Below are 21,440 nucleotides of genomic sequence, written 5' to 3' on the forward strand. Positions count from 1 at the left end.
GCCTTTCCTTGCAAGTCACCAGTCTCCACGGCTAAGGAGCTCTCAGACATTGACAGACAACGGGGCTTGCATGTTGTCCCAACAAACACAAAATGAAGTCAACAGCGCATAGATGCGATCATTTTTGATTTGCACCTGTTTCATCTTGAATGAGTAGCGTGCTGCACACTGATCTGTCTGCGCTTATTGAACCCATTTCTAAATGTCTCTCTCGGCTGGCACGCTCCTTTTCAGTGCACCGCCCCCTCGCCTGCCTCTTGTGTTCCTTGTGTCACCTAAAGGCGATAGCATTATATGAGTATTCAATTAAAGTCTCTGGAGATCCTAAAAAAATGTTGTCGGGGGAAAAGAGGTGTCGGGGAGGGGGGGGGGTCCTTTTCTTCCCAAAGAAGAATGAAAGGACATAAAATCACTCTTAATTAGGAGATGTCTCTTGATGTGTAATTAGGGAGATACTCTACTAACGAAGCACTGGTTCACAAACACTCCAGTTATCCAAAAAAAAGCTCAAATGTGAGAAATGTTTTTCAAATGCTGTGTTTAGGTCTGCATAATTATGCATTTTAAAGCAGCAGCATGAATGACCTGTGTGACTTCTGACTGACGAATGCCTGGGCAGCCCCTCAGCAACTGCACCGTAGATTCATAAAGCATCGGCTGATGTGCCCAGGAAACCGGAATTTTCAATCGCTATTCCTGTCAACAACAGCATCACTTTTACAGCCTATAGTGAACTTGCAAATATATATATACTCCCTCTCTCTCTCTATATATATATATATATGTAATGTCATTCTGATATTTCTGTTTTTATTTTCTTTTATAACAACCTTTTGTGCTTTACAAAACAATTACTGAGCGATGTTTGAGTTGAGAACCTGTATTGTACCTACAGCGTTTTCCTAGAACCGTCCAAGTTTGGGGACATGTAAGACGTTGAAATCTCATAACCCACCTAAAGACCCTTTGGTGACCTTTGATCTACAGTAATAACAGTTGCCTCATATTTACACACCTCACAAACACACGTACATGCATACAAACGCTAGCATAAGCACGTGTCCCCATGGTCCGTGCGCTTGGCCCTTCGTGTTTCTTCGTTTTCTTTTTCAGCTGTCCTACTAGGGTTTCAGGGCTGTTTCTAACTTGGGGCCTGTCCAGGACCATTGAGGACTGACCACATGACTGGTGATTCATGGGGGTGCCCATAGAGCTGTCACTTTCAAGGCAGGTGTCGAGAAATTGGCAGACCGCCTGAGCAAAGAAAAAGATTCTGACCTCATCCTGAAATACTGCAAGATGATGGCCACGCCAGTCACAGGACCTCTGCAACCGACATAAAAGGTCTTTTCCAAGTACTGAAATGAAACCTGATCGAGTCACCACAGAGTTCATATCAAGAGTTATGACGTGTCATCATCAGTGAGTAACTGACAGTAAGGAGGGACAGTGCGCTGTCAAAGGAAACAAATGTGTTTTCTGTTCCATTCCAACATTTTTCACATTGGGGAAGTTCTAGGAAACATCAACAGATTCTGGCTTCAAAACAACGGACCGACTTGTGATTATGTTTTTAACTGATAAATCACTCTGTGTGACACAAATGGCCCGAATATCGCCGAAATGTGTTTATGTGTCGCCCAGATGCTACAGCAATGTCATTAACATGGCCATCATCAACGGCAGAGAGGATACACACGATATGCATTTCCTCGTTTACAAGTTGTGTCCACTTTTATTGAGACGCCAAAGGAATCAGGAATTCTGGTCATGCGGAATATGATCCTGTGAATGCACATGCAACACTATTTAACACTCAAGGCAGAACTGCCCCCAACATATTTCTGAGAGAACAGACACATTGGACAATCGGCCAATCAGCACAGGTCTGTGGAGGTGGCTTGTACGTTTGTTACTCCCCAGCCTCGCATGCTTTCTGTCATTAGTGATCTCTGGGCATCACCTTAAACAGAGCAGTGGAGGCAGGCACTAGGGCCAGAGGACCACACCAGTAGACAAAGTAGGCATTAATCGAGGAAATGCCTAGTATTGCACACCAGCACAGTACCAGCAAATCACTTCTCAACTTGTCAAGTGGAAAGTGCCAGCAGACACAACGCTGGAAAAGTTATAATCGTGAGAGCGGACTATTCGAATCCCCATGACCACCGCATCTCTCACTCAGCCCCAAGCCCCCCTCACACACTCACAGCTCTGCCACCCAACTCCCCCCACACACCCCCTTGCACCCCCTCCTTCTCGTCCCCCCACACACCCCCTTGCACCCCCTTCTTCTCGTCCCAGGTCCTGTTGAAGGCTGGAAGGCATGGTGGTTTAAGCTTAAGATTCTCAAGATTCCCCTGCAACATAGCAGCAATGCTTTAGAGAGTTTCTGCAGCTTGTTATGGGAGATGCCTGGGATAGTTTCTCTAGTGTATATTTTCATTTAGTCTGGATGCTTGGCACACTCTGATCATAAACAGAAGCCTAGGTAGACATACATGGAATAGTTGCTTCACACTACATGTAATGAAAGACACTATTCATTAACATATCTCATTTACATAGCTCAGAGACAGTTTCAGAATCCCAAAGAGTAGGCTGTGATTAATCAAACAGGGACGCCAGCAAAGCCTCCCTGCTTATATTCAGAAAATGTTTTCGGGGAATTTGGCAGAAGCCAGAGTTCGATGAGCCTCTGCATTAATTATCATGGACTGGTTTGTGGTCTTGTGGCCTGATCTTGTTTTATTATTTTGATGTGTACAATTATTTAATGCAAACACTAAAACTTTCTGGCTTTGCTGTGGTATGATACATTTTCTGCTCTTATTTTCTTAATTGATATCTATGCTGTTATACTGTGCATATCATTTTACCATTGCGAGAACTGTCATGCTACCTGAAAGCTGAAAGGTGCTAATTAGAAATATCTTTGATTGATCATGTCTGATCGCTGTGTTTTAACAGTAACATCTTATTGATTTGGAATTCGTAACTTGATCAACTCAGTGTACATTAAAAAGCAGAGCATTCTATAAATAACCAATAGAAATCAAAAAATGCTTTTTTTTAAAAAAAAAAAAAAATGCTCTATGTTAGCAATCCATGAACATTTGGTTGTCACACTAAGTTGTTGTGGCAACTTGTCAGAGACACAAGAACGTGACAACTTCTGTATTTCATCCTTGCGGCATATGCCGTGCACCTTGTGTCCAAGTATGGCGACTATGAGGGCACTGTCACTGGGAGACTTTGTGGAAAATTAATGAGTGACAGAGAAGGGCAAAAACGACAGGACAGCTGCCTCAGTCACTACCAGGTCGCAGAGTGGCGCACGCGGCCAGGAGCTCCAACACATTTTGTCTGTGTGTGTGTGTGTGTGTGTGTGTGTGTGTGCCGTCCACTCACATTTGCTTGTCTGTTAAGCTCATTTCTCTGCCGCAGGATGGCTGTCATATTTTCACATTTTCCCTCGCCACTTCCCTGGGACACAGGGGAGATATGAACCCCCGCCCACTCCACTCCACACCACACCCATCTCAATCACTCCCTCCGTCCCTCGCAGGGAGTGGGCAGCCGGTGTGCACCCTCCACTCCAGTGGTGCGAAGAGGCATTCTCGGGGCCACCTTTACCTTTGTGATGGGGGGGGGCACATGGTGTGTAAGATGAGCTGTTTGTCCAGGAGGTTGTTGGGGCCAGGGTTGCAAAGACGGTGTGGGAGAAGGGATCGCCTCAGCCAAACACACATTCACATTCAGTTACCCATGTCAGCAGCTAAGTCATGCGAGAACAGGGTGAGTAGACAGCCCCAACTGATTTAGCACATCTGTCTATGAAGGCCCCTATGAATAAGGGGCAACTGAAACTGGTCTCATCCACCAAGTCCAAATTCCAACCATGACACATTAGCAGAATACACTTGGAGTGCACATTCTGCCAATATCCTTATTGTTGCTTTCTAATAAATAGTTTTCTCCTTATTTGTGCTTTAACACAACCATGAGCTCTTATTTAACTAGTGTCCAGTTTATCGGCAGCTCCATGTTTTTATACTGTAAAATGTGGTGGGACAAGTATTATTCATTGCTTCTCTTTCCTCTGTACACCCCCCCCCCCCCCTCTCATGTAGAGCATAGGTGGTTCTGACTTGTACAATAACAAATTGTGTTCATTTTCTCTGGGCTATGCTTTTTGTTGGGTCCAATAGTGCCAGATAAAAGAGGTGTTGAAATGAAGTCCACAATGGAGGGTTTAGAGTGCAAGGACGTGCAGGGCCATTTTGGTCTGCTCAGGCTTTCATATACTCAAGCAAATCACTTTATATTGCGCAGGATTGTTTGCGTGGCTGTCGAGCCCCTTAAGGTTTCTAGCATAGTGATTTTTTTCATCTAGTGTGATGGATTTAGTGGATGTAGAGATGAATAAACACGTACTCTCTGATAGATTCAGAGAGCAAAAAATATGGACTGACATTACAATTGCACCGAATTTGCTTTCAACATTTTAAACCTTAACTGATTTCAGAATAAGTTGATGTTGTTATGCCCCATGGCGATCCTTTGATCAACAATCCAGTTCCTAATTTAGGATTAGATCTGGGTCTGTTGTCAACTGACTGGATTGCGTGGTTGCAATGAGACACTGATCTTAAAGCTAGCCCATATCCCTGCCATTGTCTGCCTTCGCATGTCAGTTAATACCCAGCTTCGTCTTAATGTGATACACCTAACAAACACTGCTATGAGTGCTGAGTTCTCTCCCATCAGAACCCTAACACCCCCACCCCAGTCCCCCATGCACCCTACCCAGCTGTCTCCCCCTCCACAGGACCCCCTGGTGATGGATGGCGCATTACCATGACACTGAGTCCCCCAGCTCCTCCGTCGTCTACACGTCTCTCCTTTGTTGGAAGTGAGCGTGTGTTGTTACAGGCAGGGCCGCCCTAATTTTAACTGCTAATGGGCTCGCTCCTCTCCATGGCCAGGTCTGTGGCCAGAAATAGGAGCCCGGGGGTGACAGTCATGGGTTTGACGAGGAGCCAGGCCGCCAGTCAAAACACATTTGAGCTGGATGGAATTTCTTGCCCCTGTGAAAATGTGGCACAAATATCTTTCCTTTCGATATTCATCGCGTGGTGCCACGCATGCCCCAGTTCAACAGTACCCTCCTAGCCTTTCACCTCACCCTCACCCCAGTTATAAATGCCCCTTTCACCTCAATAAACTTGGCAGGAGGAAAATATGACCTCAGAATGCAACAGGAGATGAGCGATGTGTGATTGGTTATATCAGGGGAATCCACGGTGGGGCCAGTCACCAAGGCCAGGGCCAACTTGGCACACAACCATCTGGATGGCAAGGAGACATTTTGATGCACTTTACCTTACAATGCTATTTCATTAGCAGGTGCCAAGCGTGCACTGAGGGCCGCCCAGGAGGGCTGTAGTCTGCCTCTGCACAGAGTGAATACATCTGAGGAATGCAGGGGGCAGCCAAGCAGCGTGCCTGCCTGTCACTTCTGCCTGTGAATAACATAAGTGTCCCAAATTATCACAGGGAAACATTACCTTGCTCTCAGAGCTGCAGAAGTTGCTAAACTGGTACATAAGTTCCTAGAGAGAATCTTCAACAGACGGAGGGATGGGGATAATCCCTCCGTCTTTAATAAATAAATAAATAAATAAATTCAAACTAAAAAATGTATTGTAACTTTGAGCACAGTGAGTTACAAATGACAATCACAATTCCAACCCCAAAACAAACATTGGGATGTTGTGTAAAATGCAAATGAAAACAGAATGTGATAATATACAAGTCTCTTAAACCCATATTTAGCAGCAAAAAGGACATACATATCAACATATCAAACGTTGAAAATGAAAATTTGGACTACCGGTATTTCATGGAAAATATATGTTAATTTTGAATTTGATGCCAGCAACATGTTGACTCGATACACTGCATTGCAGGGGTGTTTGAGGAGGGAATACATGTTAGGGGACGCACACCTAACCCCCTCCCTTCACTGTCAGTTTTGTCAGTATTAGCGTATTGATATCAACCTTATGGATCCCCTGGATGTTGGTCTTATAAAGTGCACACTATTTACCCCTTTGGGACCTGGGCAATTTTCAGTTTAATTTTACTACCTTTACTTTTAAGTTCTTGGTCATTGTAGGGGCCATCTATACATGCATGTCTAGGCTACGGATATCTTGGTATGCACTATGTGATATTGTTTGCATATTTCTTATATCAGCCAAAAAACAATTTGTGTCTCACAAAGTTTTTCATGTTTTTGCATACATATAACCAGGAAGCAGGCCAGTAGAAATATGTATTTATATTTGTGTACGTGGTATGCAACCGGAAGGTTTTCAGACCCTTTCAAGTTCTCCACATTTTGTCATGTTTCACACTCAATCTTAATGGATTCAATTCATTTTTTGCTCATCAATCTACACACAGTGCTCCAAGACTCCACAACTGTGAGACAGGGTTGTGTCAAGACACAGATCTGGGGAAGGATACAAAAAACTTTCTGGAGCATTGAAAGTGCCCAAGAGCACGGTAGTCTCCATCATTCTAAAATGGAACGGTTTAGATCAGCCAACAGCCTTCCTGCCAGCCAAACTGAGTAGTCAGAGACAAAGGGCCTTAGTCTGACTGGTAACCAGCTTTCCGGTTGCACTGTAGCAATATAAGAATTATGATGGTGGGATGGCTTAGCAATTTACAGAAATATATGTACCGACATAAATTGTTCTATTCACTGAAGTCTTAACTGAACCATTGGATGAAGAATGTGCCTTATACCGTGACCATGGAAGGCACATTTTGGGGTGACATTCAATTTTCAGCCCAATGTTGGAGACAACGTAGAAATGTGCAATATCTAAATCTGCAATCTGCAATATCTAAACCGGTTTACTCAAGAACAGCTAATTGTACGGTGGAATGCTTTATTTGTGTCTTTGTAGGGTAATTGGTAAGGTGTGTGAGATATTCCATCAAGACAAAGGGGTGTGGAGATGGTCGCAGGGCTGTATGCAGAACGTAGCCTAAGTAAGGGATAATGAGTTGTCCGCCAGTCATTTTTGGAAAATAAGTCCCAACGGGGCGGACAGAAGCCCAGTGCACAGTGAACATTATTTAACCAACTTTTATTTTCAAACTTCAATTTCAATTTGTGCATTACAATCTATCTGGCTACGAACATTCATTTCTTCTGATTTACACTGCTTGGCCCCATCATTGCTGCTTGCAGCTACTTTTTCAGAAAGTTCTTTTTATTTCCATTTAAGTAGGCTACATACAAATACAAATTCAAACTCCTTTTTTGATGGCGTTCAGAAAGAGCTTTAGAAAGTTGATATAACAGATTAATCTTGAATGTATTGTAAAGGATGTCTAATTCAATCATGATAATAGATATTACTCCACAATGAACATGTATTGTCCCTTTTAAAAAGTGTCTGAGTAAGTATGTAGGCTCAACCAAAAGCACACCAGTCCCTGACCTTTTTAAGGTTTCTTGAGGGAAATGGTGAATGAGTTTCTAAAGAAAACAGCCTGACTGTGTGTTGGAAATGTTAGCCTTGCCATTCTTGTAAGTAAAAGGGCAGGCCCTTAATGCCTGCCTCTATAAGCGATTTCAGACATACGTGTAAGACCGGAGGTTCTGCCGATGTTAAACGGTGGGGCCGTATATCTGAACGACATAACCGGTCATATGGAAGTCCGAATTTAGCCGGTTGTTCCACTACTCCCCCCTAGTATTTCCTCCGGACATTATGTAAATGTGCTGTGTCTGAACGAGGCGTAGAACATGCGGTTAAAATTCACACCTAGTGAGAGGGCTTGTTGGTGACATTTCTTTCGTGCGTCCATGTGGTTAGATCTAACTGAAATGCCAGTGTTATGATGGAGTGGCATAGTGCTGTTCAGAAAATCTCCGACCTGGAAAGATGCAGACATCACGAAGTTACTGTCCATGAGGGCATACAACATTTTGATAGAACACATGAAGGGAACGGCACGTTGTAGCCTACAACTGCATGGCAAGGCCAAACGAATTCAAAAGACTGAATCATAATATGCAGAAGGCGCTGAAAAGGCAGTAGCCTACAGCGACATCGTTGACGACAATAACAGGAGTATTTAATCAATTGTTAGCCAACACGGTTTTCTGTTCATTGATAGCCTTCTCATGACCTGCTGAGCTAGCTATTTGTTGAGCATATATGCCTAGAGAAAATGAAAACGAAGAAAACTCAACTTTGTTCCAAGCTCCTTATGTAAATGCAGTAGACACATGGGGAGAGGATGCTTTTGGAAAAAATAAACCATGAAAAAACGAACAACTTCACTGTTATGTTAGTATTTTGTTTGTTGCTTAAAAACGTTGTATGATGGCCTTGAAGTCTTGAGTTAGCCTACTGAATTGGCTGGTAGCCTACCATAGAGTTTGTGCATGCTCTCTCTCCCCAAAGCAGACCAGATTTGGGGTTCTATAGCCAAGTAATTCTGGTTGGTACATAATGTTGAAAACAGATAAATGTGTTTATTCGAAGCACACATACAAATACTGTAGGTCAATTTCAAGTGCGCACTTATGTGACATAATGCATACCTTGTAAACAAAAAGCAGCTGTGACAGGCAGCGGTCGCATATATTTTGTCATATCTCGCATCTTGTGAACTCTGCAAGCCCCCACCCCTCACTTCGACAACCACATGGAGATTCTGTAATGTGCGTGTATGTCGTTCACACATACGTCCGTATAAGGTCAGTATAAGGTCTGCAGGTTAGCATCATATCTGAATCATCCGAAGGGTAGGACCTCCGTTTGACAAACCTCAGCATATACTCCGGAGGTTATATCTGAAAGCACTTTATGACTTGACCCAATGGATTCAAAATAACCAAATAACCCACTGAAAGGGGATTAACCTGGGGAAAAAAGTTGACAAAAGTTTGGCCTAAAACATTGAACAACAAAAAGGTGTCCTTCCTTAACAATTTTCTCCATTCATTTGTGGCTGAATTATTATCATCAAATGGTAGTGATGGTAGTGTAGTGGTTAAGGAGCTGGGCTGGCATGCAGTAACCTGAAAGTTGTCGGTTCAATTCCTGGCTTCCACCGTTGTGCCCTTGAGCAAGGCACTTAACCCCAAGTTGCTCCGGGGACAATGTAATCCCTTGTAATATAGCTGACATATGTAAGTCACTTTGGTCCAAAAGGGTCTGCTAAATGTAATGTAATGTAATGATATAATACAATAAAATAAACCTTTTATATTAACACAGTATGGATAAATTCCAGTAACCAAAAAGCCATCCTTTAGCACAATAGTTGACTGTACTTTCTGTGTGATTTATTGCCCTCCTGTCTCCTAGCAGCACATTCTCTAACATGTCTGTTGAGCATATCCAAAGTATTGGAGAAGGAGGAGAGAGAGAGAGCATAATGTGTGTGTGTGTGTGTGAGAGAGCCTGTCTGTCGTGTGTGTGTAGCAGCAGCAGAGTCACACACAGCTGAAGTCCTGTGTGTCGGCCCTGTGTTTGGATTTCCTGATTTCCGCCGTGCTGTCAGTGATGACATCATGGCACAGTAGCAGCAACAGGTGTGTGTCTACCACAAATTTGAGGAGTCAAACGTACCTCCTACGGTGGCGTGCATCAGCCTGTCAGTGCTGGGCCCTTAGAATCGTCCTAACTCCTGTGAAACCAGGCCATGCATTTTATGTCTGTATAGAAAGGTGATCTTGACAGATAGACTCAGCAGTTGCGGACTAACTAGAACAGAAGACTGAACTGGCTTGATTATTGAGTAAAAGGATAGTTTGATTATTGATAAAAAAGGATAGTTCCGGTCCTGAATTATGATTGGCTGAATCGACGTAAGCCACTCCGTAGATTCCAGTGATTTTCAAACTGCTAAGAGGGGTTTTACAACGTCCCTTAGCTGCTCTAAAATCACTGGCACCTACTAGGGGCTTATTGCTGAAGACTACACTGGCACCTACTAGGGGCTTATTGCTGAAGACTACAGTACACTGGCATTGTTTGGCGGTCTAGCCTAACACTATCCTCAGTTCAGCTATAGGCTTTAATAGGATGTGATGGACTGTAAGTTAAAAGTCACATTTGCAGGGGCCTGGGCAAAAGTAAAATAAGTACCAGCCAGGATAAGTGGTAAAAACTGCAGGTGGTTGTGGAGCCATATACCACCTCGGACAAAATGGTTAACTCTGACCTTAGGTCACTTACAAAGCAGTGTGATGACCCTTCATTCCGTGCCACCCCTGATTTGTGTGTTTGCCCAGAGAAGTCGGTGCCACACTCTTGTGTGCAATAATGTCTTCGGCATATGCCAAGGCCTGTTGGTCAGAGACAGGTGTCACAATATCCCATCTGAAACAGAACCCTCTCTGTTTCGTGTTTCATACTGGAACCCCCCTCATTCCCCAACAGTTGTTGTGGTCACAGTGAGTAAGACTGGGTTCAGCCTTGTGTCACACTAGTATGTGAGTTCTTGCACTGCTGTGGACTACACACTGCAATATATATAATATGCTTAACATTAAATAGTTAATAAGAATTAACAAAGAAAGCTAGATTAAAAAGCGTCTTCATAAGCACTTTGGCATAGGGAAATGGATTTTGTAGATATAACACAATGCAGGTGTTTTTTCTTCTTCACTCGCTCTCTCTCTGAAGTACATGTTTACATTCTTTCCTCATGGCAGACCTGCTCCAGCAAAGCTTCTGTCTATTATCCCTTTCATCTGCCCCCCCCCCCACTGCACCCCTCTTCCTTGGATGCACCCAGACAGATTACCTGTAAATGGGTGGCCGAGGCCAAAGGCCCCTTCAGGCGATGGACGGCAGAAAGCCAGGGGACCCTTCCTCTTAAGACAGTTTAGAGTACAGAGGATGGTTTTGGAGAAAAAAATATATCTCCCTCTGTCTATCTCTCTCTCTCTCTCTCTCTCTCTCTCTCTCTCTCACTCTCACACACGTACACATCTCAGATCTTGCCCTGCCTTCTATTAAATGTGTTGAATGCCATGTTGCCTCAGAGAGTTAGGTCCTATTAACTGGGTGTTAACACTTAGAGACTTCTTGTCTTAAAACTGTTTGGGTAGAAATAGAAACCTTGTCAGGTTACACAGGCCAAAGAACCTCCTATTGTTTCAGAGCTGTCACATCAGAAATGGAGAGTTATGGTGAGTGGTAATACAATCCTACCAACAGGTGTGACAGCACTCCGGACAACGTGTGAGAGGACCTATTATAGTCAAGCAGTTGTGTTTACCTTGGACTAGCATCATTTTAACTATCTCCCATAGACTTTGAGTGCAATATTTTTAGTATTAGTTTCTGCAATACACTTACACACAACACATGTATAAGCAGATGATGGTGGTGGTGGAATGCCATTATGTCTTCATGTTTTTCACACGTATGTCAATGTTCAAAAACAGGCCAACCTCAAACTTACGCAACTTGAATCATTACTCTTTGCTTGGCTATTGTGTTGTTGAAACAAATGGTAGCATGTCCTTATGTTGTAATCAATCAGCAATACTGACTGGCTTGTCTTTTAAATGAATAGTTATGATATACCATTGTGGTTCATTTGGGTGTTAGGCTTCTAGAGTGTGAGTGTAAACGGCTCAAGGAGGTATGTTGAAGGCCTGTGACAATGTCATCAGTATGTAGAGAAGACAGGGGAACAGCGTATCGGCTGCATTCCAGGACTCGAACCTTTGTGTTACTTCCAACTCAGTAGGACCAGTCAGTGTCCAAGTGAAAATTCAGAGATGTTAATTGTGTGTTAAAGAGAGAAGGGGGTGTGGGCCACTCAGGTCAACTGTATTGTTTGAATGGTTGGTTGATTTTCACTATGGTCATGTTTCAGCCAACCCCACCACTTTGGTTTATAGTGACCAAAGGAAACACCGAATGTTAGAAAAACATAAACTGAACAACCACAGGAGAGTACAGGAGACTACAGAAATCCTAATCAAATTACAAGTCTCTTGTGGTGTCAGCCACATTATAATTGATATTGACATAGTGAAGAGCTTGTGTTTCATGTTGGACTAACTGTTTGACATTTTGCAATTTAAGAAGTGCAGCCGTTGTGCTCACTCTTTAAGAATGATTTCTGGATCCTACTAATTGGATGTGAGGCAGTATTTCCAAAATCATCATCCTATTATCTTCATTCTGCAATGATAATTGGCCCTATGTTTAATAATCCACATATAGACAATCATTTGGATGTATATATCCATCATGATGCTTGCCGCTTGCTATGAGAGCACTTCCCAGATATTAAATAACTACCCTCTGTTATAGTCATAACATCATTGTCAACATTTCTTGTACAGTTGCCTAAAGGTTTAAACTGCAGCTCTCGGGACAGTGTTCTGATAAGATGGGTGACTGAATCCATGGAGTGTTTATTGAGTGGAAGAATGCCAAGCATTCCTGTGAAATTCCAAATAAAATAATAAAATGCTCTTCCCAAGCCCAGCAATATGGGTACTTTTTTGTGGTGTTTTTGTTTGAATGTACTCAAAATGCACAAGTCTTCTCTTGACAATTAAAAACTCTAATGACTGATATATTGCACTTTGACCCTGGCACCAACTGGGAAGAAACTATCTGACCTTTGACTTTGGAATCTAAGGAACTCTGGGTGACAGGGTACCAAAGTACCATGGCATTTTAAACAGAACAGTCACACAGCCATGTTTTCTTATCATATTTATTTGTTTCTGTATGAGTTAATTTCAACCTTCTGAATAGTTTTGGTCAATGATATATGCCTGGATACCTATGTATAGATTCACAATTGTAATAGGTCAATTCAAGGTCAAAAAAGCCAATGTGTGTTTCCGTTCACTTGGTGTCATTTTTATGTGTTGAGTGGCTTCCTAAAATACCTAAAAAATACATAAAATTCCTATCAACTCCAGTTAAAAGAGGCAAGGTAATTATAATTGTGTTTATGTGACATATTGTGTTTGCAGGCTACATTAAGATGTGAGCTAATGAATGCCAGACATGAATTGCCATAAAGTCCTTTTTCCAGAGGATGTTTTTTCTCCTTTTCTCATTTTTGGAGGACCAGTAACATGTTAATTTTTTCTCTGACACTGCAGTACTGAAATTGTGAATAAAACAGAAAAATAATCTTATCTCCACCAAGAAGCATAATGTGCAGTGTACACTAACTATATAGCCTACTTCAATTTTCAACTTATAATTTGCTGGATAAATTTGGGAAAAGTCAAAAGTTCCAAAAAATAAAGGAAAACTGGTAACCTAATTAAACTGTATGAGACATGCTGTTGGGGTGGGCTGGGGAAGGGAGGGAGGGGGGACTACTGGTGGACTGAACACTCATGCAGAGAGACGTCAAGACACAGTTGGTTTACCTCCTCACTTCAGTTCGGTCCCGCTTTGACACTGGTCGTGAGTAACGGTAGCTGTTGTTTCGGACGTTAACGCGCCTTTGCGGCAGTTGAAACTTTTTAGTTTTTTCTTTGAATTAGCAGGAAGCTAAGTTTTATTCTCTAAATGAATATTCATCTCCTTTCGATTGGTTATTACACATGAGATTTCGCTGTCTTTTCGCCATGAGCTGCTTGGATGTTATGTATCAAGTGTATGGTCCACCCCAGCCCTACTTTGCAGCAGCTTACAGCCCTTACCATCACCAGGTAGGCCTATGGAAAATATTTGGAATAGATAATTGGAATAGGTAGTATAGGCCATTCGGCATTTAAGAAAAACATGAAAAGTGTTCATTGAATGATGATACACTAAATTGTGCGAATATGGTGTGGATATTTAAATAAGAAGTTTATCATAATTAACAATCATAATTAACTAATGCTTCTGCATCCCAAAAGGAAATATTGTGTGTATGTGTGTGTTTGTGTGTATGTCCGTGCGTGCGTGTGTGTGTGAGAGAGAATAATTTTGCAGTATGAGAGCGCCTGCACTAAAGTTGTTAGGATACTCTGCGTGGTGAAACAGATGTGTCATTATTATTTAGCTTTAGTTTGAATCACTTCCATCATGCTTGTTATATTCTCGTATATGTCTAATTGGTAGCGCAACTGTAACTACGGGGTATGACTGCGTTTTATATTATTAAAAATAATCCAAACTTTTTCAAAGTCAGGTCTGCGTAGCATATTTTGGCCAACCAAGTTCGCTAGTTTAAGTTGTTTTATTACTTGTGGAAATACGTTTTTTATTACAGTGTTTTGTCATAATTTAAAATATGAACATTAGAATGATTCCACTTTCACAAGAACAACCCACTTCAATAGCAAAGATTTTTGAAATCTCAGTTTGTTTAAACAATGTGACTGGAGAAGACGTCTTGGTCCATGAAAGACGTGCAGCGTTAAAGTCCTCTTAAGGTTTTGCCACTTCCCTTAAACCTCTCACAGTCAATATACAAATCCCTGTTTGAGACTAAGACCGTTAGCTGTATAGCCTATATTTCAAATACTGCAAATGTCCTCTAGAAATTAAGTGAACTGCAATCTAAAGGATTCGGAAATGTAAGTTCTAGTTTACACACAGTAAATCATATGACTTGTTATCATTGTTTTTTCTACCCTGACGTGTTAAACCCCTCTCCAGATTGCTATCTGCGTGACGCGCTCCTCTCATCTTTCATGTGGTTATTCTTTAATTGCCAACGAGAATGCATAACACCGATAAAACAGGACAGACGCTGACTCAACAGAAATATCCATCTTCATAGATGTCAGACCTTAAAACTCCTATTATTATTTTTTTTAAAACAGCCTCGTCTTTAGGAGTGTATCATGAATATCCAACACCAAATATTTCACCGTCTGAATTTTAATCTTCGTCTGTGTGCAGAAGTTGGCGTTTTATTCCAAAATGCAAGAAGCGCAGGAAGGCGTCAGCGGTGGCAGTTCTTTCTCCAACCTGCCCGGGGCATCGATAAAGGAGGAGGATTGTGCAAGAGAGAAGGATCATCCTCCCGAAGCAGAATACATCAACTCGCGATGTGTGCTATTCACCTACTTCCAGGGGGACATCAGTTCGGTGGTGGATGAGCACTTCAGTCGCGCTCTCAGCCAGTCCAGCAGTTACGTCCCAAGCTCTACCAGTAACAAGTCTGCTCGAGGTACTTCTTTTTGGAGAGGTGGGAATCGCACTAACACCCGAAATACTTGGCCCGTATACGCACTGTGTCATGTCTGCATAATCTTTCACCGCACATGTGTTATGACGAGGAACTTCAGGTGCGAAAAAAATGTCCATCACTGGCGCTAAAGATTTACAGCAAGCTCAGTGGTGCTCAAGTCCAACTGAACTAAATTCCTTAACACTACTGTAGTGGACTAAGCTAAATGTTGATTTGAGCAAACAGTAATTATGGTACACAATACTGTGTATCCTGTTGTGGTTCGTCTAAGAACCACAAAGGTGCAATGTAGAAAAAGTCAAACCCTGATGCCCTTTCATGCAATGCTGCATTTTTCTTATTGTACTCTACCTTTTTTAAATGATCCTAGAATTGTTGAGAGAATTGCTTTAAAAAGCTTAAACTGTTAACCATGTTGTTAGTCACTTTGGGTAAATGCGTCAGCCAAATGTAATGTAATGTAATATTAACATTAATGTAATGTAATGTAATATTAACATTAATATTGTTAATGTCGTTGAAATCAGTTTCTGAGTAAATCAGTTACAGTATGTTAATTTATGGCACACCTGTGTCGGAAAAAGCTGCAGTTTATTCTAAGGGTTGAAAGAATATTTGTGTTCCAAACCTCAGCAGTATGAAGGGATGCTACAATATGCCATAAGCATTTTTCAGTGCCCCTGATTTCAAGAGACTTTTTTTCCCCCACAGATGGATCATTTCCTATGAACCAGAGAAGCTTCCCTCCCTCGTTCTGGAATAGCGCCTACCAGCCGTCAGTCAGCGCATCTCTCAGCAGCGCCCTGAGTGCCTCCCACTCCGAGCTGCCCTTCCCCGCCGACCCCTACTCACCCGCCTCGCTGCACAGTCACCTGCACCAGGCGACCCAGGAGCCCTGGCACCCATCGCACCACCACCACCACCCATACTCGCTCGGTGGCGCCATCAGCACCCAGGGCTCGGCGTACCCACGGCCCGGCATGCACGACGTCTATGGGACGCACTTCGACCCGCGCTACGGCTCGCTCCTGGTGCCGTCCGTGCGACCGCACAGACTGCCTCCGGCCTCTGTTCCGGCGCCGGGCTCGTCGCCGTGTGACATCAGCAAGAGCGAGCCAACCAGCTCCAGCTGGACGGCTGCGTTCACGAGCACGGGCTCCGAGATGGGCCAGAGCCTCGGCCTCAATGTGGACGCAGGTAAGACTGAGGCCCACCAGCTGGCTGACAGTCCCTGGTTAAAAGCCCAGGACCATTTAAAATGAACAATAGTTTGGGGTAGTAACAATTCGCTTCAACCTTATGGAGGTGCTTGAAAAATCTAAATGGCCCCCTGTCAGGCTCAAAAGACTCAGAGATAGGCGACGGTTTCTCATTTGCAATATTTTATCAATCTTGAAGGCTATCTGGCTCTGAAACTAACTAATCTTTGAGCTTGGAGACAGTTGTAAAATGTTTAAAGGTCTGAACAGGATGCTCTAAAGCAGTCATTCGGCTTAGAGAGACTTCTTTAGTATGACCGTGATGCTGAACCTTTGTGTGGAGGAGAATAGACCCAGTAGCGACTTTGAAGTTATCAAGGTCGTCAAGGTGCTTTTACCTGCAGTTCACACTTTCATGCTCTCTGCTTCAGGCCTCTAATTTCTACTATGAAACGCCGGCTGTATTTCTTCTTCCTAATTTCCTTTTCTTGCCCTCTCTTCCTCCTCTTTCTCTTTTCTTTTCTTTCGCCTCACAGGTATTCCAACACAAGATAAGAGCAAGGACTTATACTGGTTTTAGAGCCCAGCTGCCCTTCCTGTCTCCACTGGCCTTAGTGTCTCTCTCTCTCTCTCTCTGCCTTGTAGACTTTGACAGGCTTTTTCTGTAACCGATTTTGATCTCACTTGCAGCTCGACGCTACACCTTCTGTGGCGGGACCATCCTGAGCTGATCTTATACCACAGAGGAGGGCAAATCTTCAGCTAAACCCCTTACCAGGAACCCTCGATCGGACTAGCGCGAGCAACAAAAAACCCCTACTGAGCCTCAATGGCCTAAGAGCAAGAGTTTGAGAGGGGGTTATGGGAGGAGGGAAGGGGGCTCTATGATCCTGGAGGAAAAGCTTGCCAGAAGTGGACAGTGGTATGACTGACAGCTGAATGCTTTAAACATATACAAATAAGAGGACACTTGGCACTCCAAAGGCAGAGCAAAAGAGAGGGAGAGAAAACACACAAAAAAATCATTTTCTTTTGGAGGAAATACACAGACATTTTCTTTTGGAGGAAATACACAGTTTGGGAAAGGACACCTACATTTTTTTTTTGTTTCCTTATCAAGGAAAACAGACTTGACTGTCTTTTTTGACAAGTTTTTAATCAATATTCACGATGCTGGAAAAAAGACTAGGATGAGAGCAGAGCATTCCCTGACTGGACTGAAGAAAGCACAGGCTATTTGAAGCCACTGGACTCTATCTATATTGCTCACAGCAGCTGTCAATGACAACTGTTTTGAAACTGGACAGACACACACACGCTGAGTAGCGTTTGACCAAGCATAGGCTCTGGATTTCATAAAAGGACTATTTTGTGAAATCTGGACCTCCACCCACAGGGAACAACTGGTCGGGCTTTGGATTCAGGATCGACACGAGGGGGATGGGGGAGCCAACACTGGATAGACACACACACACATACACACACACACACACACACACACACACACACACACACACACACACACACACATTGGGTCAAAAAAGCAGTGTGTGTATGTATATATACATGTATGTACATGAGTGTGTAAACCTTGCCTCAAGGCAGATCCCATGTGTGGATTGAGGTAGCTTTGAAAATTGTTCCATTTAAGATGTTGATAGGTCAGCAGTGTTTTTTTTTTCCAGACACTGGCAAAACTATTCAGGTTTGTCCTGATATGTAAAATGCATTAATATATTTACCTTGAAAAGTTTTGTTTTCCTTCAGTCCTAAAGTAAAGTCACAATTGTGTTTGTTTTGATTATAACAAATGGACCTGTGTAATAAAAAAAACAGACTGTAGATATTGGCATTACCCCTAAACATTGTGTTGTTTCAGTAGCATTCGTAGACATACTAAATGTTTTCTGTATGGTCAGTTTGGAAAAAGGTTAGAATTTTCATTTTTTTTTGAGAACCATCAATCTTCCTGAGCGCATGTCCATTAAATATATTGTACATACTTTGATGTTATTTCAAGTTCATAACTGGCAGATTTGAATAGACGAAACCTCTCAAGTACTTCAAAGAAATGCAAGCATAATGTTTCAACAAATTACTTTCACGCTTCAACCCATTTATTTTCTCTTCACGGTCAACATGTTCTGTGCTATTGTTGCCTTCAGTGGTTTAGCAGACACTAAACTCTGCCATTGCATTTTACATTAAGTGAAGTACTTTAAGGGACATACAGTATTGCTTGAACCAAGCAAGTGTTGTATGGAGTTTCAATAGCTCTCTGTCAGTATATTCACAAGACTCTTCTTTCATCAAGAAAGTCCTGCAAAAATCCCAGAACTAATGCAGTCTCCATAACATGTTCATTAGACAGCCAGAAACACAACCTGGTACAAATATGATTGCCAGGGCTGAAAACAAAAGGGGTTTTAGTATGCCACCATATGTCATATCTCTAAGGTCTTTTGTTTTGTTCCATCATTTAATACTGGACAGCTGCCTGTAGATTAATATAAACTTCTGACAAAAGTGAGGAAGGACAAGGAAGCAAGAGTGCTTCTCTTGTCATGCTACTGTGGGTAAAACAAAGACCTAATTTTCCTGGACAAAACTTGTGGAACATGGTCATTACCCAACTTCCCAACCGACAGGATTGATATTTAATGTGGGCTTTAATATAATTATGCAAAGATTAAACAAATCCACTAAGGCTGTTGGCCAGGAGCAATTTATTGCCGATTTTGGTCATTTTAGTTGGCCTGTATTTTTAGTGGAGTAAATGTTGTACTGTTGTAAGTGTAGAAACTTTATGATGAAAACATTTACAGATTGTTACTGACATATTAAGGTGTAAATTCTGAGATACCCTTCCCAGTTACTGTACCAATTTTAGCATGACGGCACTATTTGTAACAGCGCGCTTTGGAAGGGGTCATTTGGAGGCTGGTGAGCGCGAGGCACATATCACCACACTCAGTCCTGTGTTTCTTAAACGGCCAGCCCGAAGAAACATGAAACAGGATACCCGATAGCTGCAGTTCTCGTGGCTTGAATATTTGTGAAGTTAACGCATAATCTTAAACCAGGAGCTCATAAATTGTTGGGTGCTAATTGGAGCAAGAGCCGAGCTGTCAATCACATTAGACCCGAAACACAGAGACCCCTTTCCTTATTTGGAGAGAGAGCGAGGGATCTCAGGCCAGTTGTCACTATGCGTGCCCTTCACTAGTGGGACAACCAGGCGTTCTGCAGGGCAGCTCCAGTGCACTTTAATACACGGGTAAACTGTTCAGAGGAATTTTAATCAGCATGTATCTTATATATCAAGCACATTGGTCTAATTGGGTACAATCAATATGCGATAATTGATTTGCTTTATTAATTGATTTGATCAATATGACTGACGCCAGGCTTCAGGTAGCCTAATCAGTTGTTGCAAAAGGTGAAAGCCACGTGTCTAATAGCCATGTCTTTGTAATATTGAGTTTTCATTGATGAATGAACGGACCATTATGGAATCATACATTTAGGAAGACGTCCAGATAGGGTAGGAATAGGGTGGCGGACCACTGTCGACCCATTGCTTTAGGCTACATTATTAGATTTTCTAGCATAGTCTCAACATCCTAAACAGCGCACTCATATTGTGAATGTTACCAGGAACAGAGGATGCACGTTCCTTACTGCTAGGCCAAAAAATACACTGGAACATCAATGATATTCCCTCACACATTTAGTGTTGATCTTGCTTTGTTACAGAATATGTGACTGCAAACAGCAAGCAAGTATGGGCGTATTGTTTCAATGAATAAATGCTCCAGAACGCAGCGGCATTGATCGGCCAAAGTAACTGTGTGAAAGGTGGAAAGGTGTCTGTGCCATGGTTGCTTGCAGGATGCACTCAATTTAAGGCATGGTGCCACCGCTCAGTCATACCTGAGATCCATATTCGTTGACATGTGTATGCATTGGACCTACCGCCTATCCCGCCCTGTTTTGAGTGAAGTCGATTGTTAATTCAATGTGATCCCGCACTCGCAGCCGTTAACAACAGATGTAATGTTGTGAGGGAATATAGGGCGAACGCGTTGGTGCTGATGCATCCCCGGAGAGTTTTGGCGTCCAGTAAAGTTACTCACCCAGGCCCGTGGTCTCTGGCGGACGCATCAATGGCCTTACGTGAGTTAGGTTGCTTCACTAACTCGGGTTGAGGAATGCAAGCCTCGCTAATGCGGAAGCTGTACGGCAGCTCTGTGTGACATTCAGACCATCCACATGTGCCGCATGGCTAAAGATTCTCACATCCCCGGCGCTGGCATTTTTCACATTAGTTAACATAATCACTCCAAACTCCCCTGGAGCGAAGAGAGCTAACGCGAATGCATTAGAGTTGAGGGACTCAGAGGTACATTGTTGAGGCATGGGCGGCTGTTTTCTCTCATTAGGACCATTTTACGTCGGGAAGATTGTTTCACCTTGAAGGTGTTAATTTAGCTTTTGCAGGCTATTATTTGGATCAAGCTGTGCATAATATTGAGCATAACATGAACCAAACCGAAACGTGGCCACTTATCTACTTGTGTCACATGTTTAGTCATGCCTTTCTTGTAGGCTACTCCTCTAATCTTTTTTATTTGCTTCAGGAATTTATGTATTTGTTTTAAAGAAGAAAACAGATAAATGAATGAATATAAATGAATCAGAACGCTAACATGTTCCCAAGGCAAAGCTGTAGCAGAATATTCATATTTTTATTATTCACAGTGTCAAAAATATTTTACATTCTTTGACAATTAAGTAAAAAACAATTTACTTTTTCTGTTTATTTTTTCTACTCAAAATCATACATACCATACCATCACAGGCTCAACGACCGATGCAGCATTTTTTGCCAGCTCTGAACTCTGATGAGTAGCACACAGTCAGCTCAGTCATGAATAGAAGGCCTGATAGTCAAATACCTGCTATTTCTTACAGAAGTTGGGTACTGTATTTATTTCTACAGACATATTATGTATGCAAAAT

The 21,440-nt window shown here is 42.5% G+C and overlaps 1 protein-coding gene across 5 annotated transcripts; it reads left to right on the forward strand.

Annotated features, from left to right (window-relative positions):
* Positions 1 to 13,423: 13,423 nt before the first annotated feature.
* Positions 13,424 to 18,260, forward strand: vgll2a (vestigial-like family member 2a). Of its 5 annotated transcripts, none has more exons than XM_048249778.1 (4): positions 13,424 to 13,744; positions 14,928 to 15,216; positions 15,931 to 16,416; positions 16,955 to 18,260. In XM_048249778.1, exons 1-4 carry the CDS (start codon positions 13,637 to 13,639, stop codon positions 16,996 to 16,998), a joined length of 927 nt encoding a protein of 308 aa, XP_048105735.1. In that variant the 5' UTR covers positions 13,424 to 13,636; the 3' UTR covers positions 16,999 to 18,260. The 5 variants fall into 5 exon arrangements, with proteins under 5 accessions (XP_048105735.1, XP_048105738.1, XP_048105740.1 ...); XM_048249781.1 differs by having other exon boundaries at positions 17,109 to 18,260; XM_048249783.1 differs by having other exon boundaries at positions 14,928 to 15,198.
* Positions 18,261 to 21,440: the final 3,180 nt, after the last annotated feature.

The sequence above is a fragment of the Alosa alosa genome, chromosome 8 (assembly GCF_017589495.1).
Source record: "Alosa alosa isolate M-15738 ecotype Scorff River chromosome 8, AALO_Geno_1.1, whole genome shotgun sequence".
In the NCBI taxonomy this organism is placed as follows: Eukaryota; Metazoa; Chordata; class Actinopteri; order Clupeiformes; family Clupeidae; genus Alosa; species Alosa alosa.